General features: G+C 35.9%; 1 protein-coding gene across 1 annotated transcript; it reads right to left on the bottom strand.

The window, feature by feature from the left end:
* Positions 1–2,618: 2,618 nt before the first annotated feature.
* Positions 2,619–3,560, bottom strand: LOC123591694 (olfactory receptor 9K2-like). The gene has a single exon (XM_045466265.1). It carries the CDS (start codon positions 3,558–3,560, stop codon positions 2,619–2,621), a length of 942 nt encoding a protein of 313 aa, XP_045322221.1.
* Between the last annotated feature and the right edge of the window lie 2,440 nt (positions 3,561–6,000).

Here is a 6,000-nt window from a genome sequence, read left to right as displayed (position 1 = left end):
AAGTTCTGCATTGTTACACTAAATGTTAGGTCAACATCAACAATACATAAAATTTAAAGACAAAATGCAATACATGATGTTACAGAACAATAAATATATGTGCATATCCAAAAGCTTATAATCAAGGAAAATGAATCATACAGTACAAATAAGTTAACAATGTTTGAGATAGCAAATTCAATCTTCAGCCTCTCAAGACAGTATCACTATTAAAAGATTTCTTCATATGGATTTTTGCGTATAATTTTAAAGTCCACTCTAAATAACAACTTATGATGTATATGTCGCAAAATGTAATCTTCAAAGTCACTCGGATATATCAGTGTTTCACAAACAATCCATGTACCATTAAAAAAAAACGACCTTGTCAATGAAAGCCAACAAAATGCTGATAAGACATTGGGATGTCCTGATGGGATCTTAATGGCACAAGTAACAAGATATATAAATTAGGCACTACTTTTCATATAAGACCCAGAAAAAAAGCTACCACGGAAAATGTTCATTGAAATTAAAAGAAAAGTATAGGGATCTTATTTAGCACCTTTGAAAGTATTATGCCTTGGTTTTCAACTTTCTCAGATTCCTTCAGACATTGGAAATGGTTTCAGCAATGCCACTCGTGAAAGTTACACACTGGAATACTGTTCTCTGTTATGGCTATAAAACAAGAAATAGAATCGACCAGACTAAAAACTAACAAGCAAACACATCTAGGCTATATTCTTATCCAATATTCTAATCGTTTCCCAGCAGTCCTTAGTAACCCACACTTGTTAGATCTACCACAGAGCAACGTTGTAACACTAATGGGCATCCAAGGGAAATATGTAAAACCTAAGCCTAAAAGGATGTTTTCCAGACTAATAACAATCAATGCCAACAATCACTTTCCCAAGCTGATCTGGTTTCCTATTTTGCTCTCAAATGATGTTTTTCTGAATATCAATTAAACAGTAGCATCTGAGTACCAAGAAAAATGGTAAATTCATTCACAGGTTTAAGATGGAGAGGATAAATATAACCTTGATTTTTAAAATCATTTTGCTTCTCTCTTTATCTCTTAATTAAGAATAACTATATATCAAGTCTCTTACCCTAACAAACATTGACCCACAAAATGCATGCCCTTGTGCATTCATCAAAGAAGGCTTCGCTATCTAAACAAAAGCTGAAAAAAGACCTAATAAGATACTCATATTTTAGGTTTTCACAATACCAAGTACACGGACAAAACTATTCACTGTATTTTACTTCTTAGGATGGGAGTATTTTTCACATTTGCTATTGTCTGATGTAAGCATTGATTATGTAGTAGAAGTATTACTTATAGTACTTGTAAAAACAGTAACTTGCTATGACTCTCTCTGGAACTGGTCTTCCCTCGATACCTCTCAAATCTGTGGGATGAACCACTCTTCTTCTCCCAATTGACATTTGATGTTTAGGATTAATCATATTTCTATTACCCCTTCACCAAACTAATAAACACACTCATACAGGGGCGCCTGGGTGGCTCAGTCTGCTGAGTGTCCAACTTCGGCTGGGGTCATGATCTTGTGGTTTATGGGTTCGAACCCCACACCAGACTCTGTGCTGACACTTCTGAGCCTGGAGCCTGCTTTGGATTCTGTGTCTCTCTCTGTTCCTCCCCTGCTCATGCTCGCTCTCTCTCTCTCTCTCAAGAATAAATAAGCATTAAAAAAATAAAAATAGAAAAATAAAAATGAACACACTCATACATACACAAACATAACACATGCGTGTACACACATAATCCAACTATTCATAAAGGTTATTGGAAGGCCTTGTGATATTTTTAACTGAGATTTTCAAGCTGACTTCATTTCAATATGGTGCTTTCACTAACTGCATACCCTTTACCAATAATTTTTATTATCCGAACGATAGAGGACATGAATTGTAAAATATCATAAACATCCTAAAATGTTTTCGTTGTGTGACAGCAAAGTAGAAATGGCCGTACCATTCAAGGAGAGTCAAATAGAATATCTTAATTTACAAAATCAATGCAATTTTCACATATTTCTTCTACTTTAGCCACTTTAATTTAACAAAGATCGCTGGTTATTTTACCTTTCCTTTTCCTCCTCATTATGCACATGCTTTCTAATATTTTGCATGACATCGAAAACAAGATACAACACTAAGATTTATATGGAGTATCATTTGCATATAAACCATTGGCTCACACAGTTTCTGAGTTAATCATTATACTAAGTATTTTCTGTACTTCAATTTTACCTTGGCATACAAGGAAGAGAAACTATAAAATTCTATACTTCCCCATGTACGTAACAACGTATTACCTGGAGAATGAGAAATTCATAACTCTTTGTAGAAATGCAGCAAATTTTCATGGTGTCCAGAACTTTCAGATTTAACATTGCTTTGCGAAAAAGTGAATATGTTGTTTGGAGCTTTCCTTATAGGATATTATTTATTAATGCTGCGGAATAAAAACAGTTAAAGGTGGGTTTTTCTTTAGTGGGGGTGTTTATTTTTTAAATTAACCCTAGCTTTAAACGCTTGAGTCTGGAAGATCAAGCAGACAAAATCAACTGGGGCAAGAAACAGTAAAACGAGTGGAAGCAGATTTAAAGTAAAACTTTTTTCTTCCATATGACTTTTTTCACGGCATCTTTAACATCTTTATTTCTCAGAGAATAGATTAAAGGGTTCAGCATGGGTGTGAACAAAATGTAACATACTGAAGCCACTTTACGAAGTTCAGGGTTATTTGGAGGTGTGAGATAGACAAAGGAAACAGTTCCATAGAGCAAACTTACAACTCCCAGGTGTGAGCTGCAAGTGGAGAAGGCTTTCTTCCTCCCTTCACTGGAGCGGATTTTTAAAACTGCAGACACAATATACATGTAAGACACCACAATAACAAGTATTGTGGGCAAAATAATGAGGACAGCCAGACTGAATGACACCATCTTATTCATAAAGATATTGGAACAGGAGATCTTCTCGATGGGGTTTGAATCACAGTAGAAGTGATCAATGACTCGGGAAGCACAGAAAGACATTGAGAATGTTACACTGATTTGAAGGATGGAACTGACCCAGCCACAGAGATAGGAACCAGCCACCAACTGGATACAGAGGCTTCTTGACATGCGGACAGTGTAAAGGAGTGGATTGCAGATGGCGATGAAGCGGTCATAGGCCATGGCTGCCAGGACAAAGGCCTCGGTGACCATGAAAAGTGCATAAAGAAATAGCTGAGTCACACAGCCTGCAAAGGATATGGTCTTTTTCTGAGATAGGATGTTGACCATGGCTTTGGGTACAATAACAGTGGAGTAGGAGAGGTCAATGATGGAGAGATTGCCTAGGAAGAAATACATTGGTGTGTTCAGCCGGGGATCGGTCACAATGATGCCAATCATACTAAGGTTCCCCAGAAGGACCATCCCATAAACAACCAGGAATAGTAGGAAGAGGAGACTGTGGAGCTCTGGACGGACCCTGATGCCTACAAGAATGAAGTCAGTCACTTCTGAGTGGTTGTCTCCTCCCTTGTCACCCATGGCAAATTTCTGCTTAAAAGTATAACAGAAAGTCAACACATAAAGTTTCCACTATTTCTCTCTCATCACGCATAACACTCACATTAAAAAGACCTCATAGTTGACAGAATACTCTCAAATCTATCACACCATTAAGTTTACACACATGAGTAAATTAAAGAAAGATACTAGACTTGCCTAAGGTAATACAACTGGTTAAGGTAACACAACTAGTTAAGGTTCAAACAAGAATTTGAACTCCAAGTGAAATATGTATTATTCAAAGTTACTGTTAATTTCAACACAACAAAATTTGATATTTCCTTATATCTAACTACCTTGTCATATGGGTGGTTTGTGAGATGTCATTTGTGATTTCAAAAATAGTAAAGTCTAACTCTTCATACTAAGAAAAAGACACTTCGTTAAATTTGACTTATAATTTTATATTTATTTTTTGTAATAATACTTTGTTTCAACACAGTAATAAAAATAATTCATGAAAGAAAAGGAAGATAAAAGTTCATGTCAAGATAATATGAACTTTCTATCAAAAAGAGCTCTTACAACAGCAAGTAAGTTACTAAAGACTTAATTGTCTTACTTGAGATCTTTAAAAATAAAATCAGACTTCAACTTCTGGAAATCATCTAATTTTATTTACATGAGAAAGTAAAATGTGATCGATGCCTTCATAATTTTTATCCTGTAAAGTTTATTGATACTGTTTTTCTCAAATAAGTCTGTCAAGAAATCCATGTCATCTCCAACTTCTGAACTTGAAAGAAAATTAGAAACTTCCAAGTGAGGAACAAACCAAAAGCCTGCTCGTATAAAAAAAAAATAGATTAGATAGCAAGTTTTATTAAACTCTTAACCTGATAGTAAAAGCTCAGTAGCTTTCAAAATAAATGTTGATTTTCTAGCAGCATCTAAATTAATCTGTTTGGTTTTGGGTGACTTGCTAAGCAACCAAGGCAACTTTAGTTCATTTGAAACATTTTTTTTGTTATTTTTCTATGAAACAACACACTCACTGTCAATTAAGAATGACCTCCCTCACACATCTTTTCTTCTTTGGTGGCATTTAAACCAGGTGTCATTCGTGTTTTCTAGGAGAGGTATGAATAATGAAAACCAGCAAATAATACACAAAATGTCTTTAGTAAATTTAAAATGGATGATTTAGGAGCAATCAAAAGTAGAGAGTACTCAGTTGCTCCTTGACTTTCTATCCTTCTTCAATTGTAAGAAGTTTACCTTTTTGTTTTTCAATTGTCCACAAAAATCCCTCAGATCCAAAAGCTTTCATGACATTCTTTGTTTCTTTCATTTGTTGCCTCTCCCAACAACTTTGTCAAAGAATGACATGAAATTATTTCATATAGATTCAAAACAAGGGGGGGAAATATTAATGAAATATATTACTATTCTCTCTCCTCACTCCACTCACCAGCTATATATTTGAAACCCATTCAAGTAATTGCATAGTAATATGGTTTTGTTAGGAAGTGGGGGAATAAATTAGGTTTACAGGTTAACATACATGAGAATGATTATATTTTATTCTAGAAGTAATAGAATAAAGCCTTTTTTTTAGGCATAAAGCTGAATAGAGCAGTTTCAAGCATCAGTCATCGTTTACTGGTTTGGTTGGAATGGGAAAAAGATGATTGTTAAAGAAAATAGGAAGCCCTTTAAAGACATGCTAAAATTTTTTCACACATAAATCTTCTTTCTGCAAGGAGGCACAAGCTTCATAGATCTTGTCCTTTGGTCTTATTTAAAAAGGAGAAGGGGGGGGGGCGCCTGGGTGGCGCAGTCGGTTAGGCGTCCGACTTCAGCCAGGTCACATCTTGCGGTCCGTGAGTTCGAGCCCCGCATCAGGCTCTGGGCTGATGGCTCAGAGCATGGAGCCTGTTTCCGATTCTGTGTCTCCCTCTCTCTCTGCCCCTCCCCCGTTCATGCTCTGTCTCTCTCTGTCCCAAAAATGAATAAACGTTGAAAAAAAAATTTAAAGAAAAATAAAAAATAAAAAGGAGAAGGGGGGGGGCGCCTGGGTGGCTCAGTCATTTGAGCTTCCGACTTCGACTCCAGTCATGAACTCACAGTTGGTGGGTTCGAGCCCCGCATCAGGCTCTGTGCTGAGGGCTTGCTCAGAGCCTGGAGCCTGCTTCAGATTCTGTGTCTCCTTCTCTCTCTTCCCCTCCCCCGCTCACACTTTGTGTCACTCTGTTTCTCAAAACTAAATAAATGTAAAAAATTTTTAATAAAAAAATAATAAATAAATAAATAAATAAATAAATAAATAAAAAGGAGAAGGGGGTAGAGAAGGAGATAGATCAGGAGAAAAACTCTTAAGTTCATATACAAATCAGGTGTTGCTTTTTTGATGCTATAGCAATAAAAGTAAGCTATTAATAGTTCAAAGATATGCATTTTCATCTGTCTGATTATTATC

Source organism: Leopardus geoffroyi, chromosome B4, assembly GCF_018350155.1.
Source record: "Leopardus geoffroyi isolate Oge1 chromosome B4, O.geoffroyi_Oge1_pat1.0, whole genome shotgun sequence".
NCBI lineage: Eukaryota > Metazoa > Chordata > Mammalia > Carnivora > Felidae > Leopardus > Leopardus geoffroyi.
This window is presented reverse-complemented; position numbering and strand designations above follow the sequence as displayed.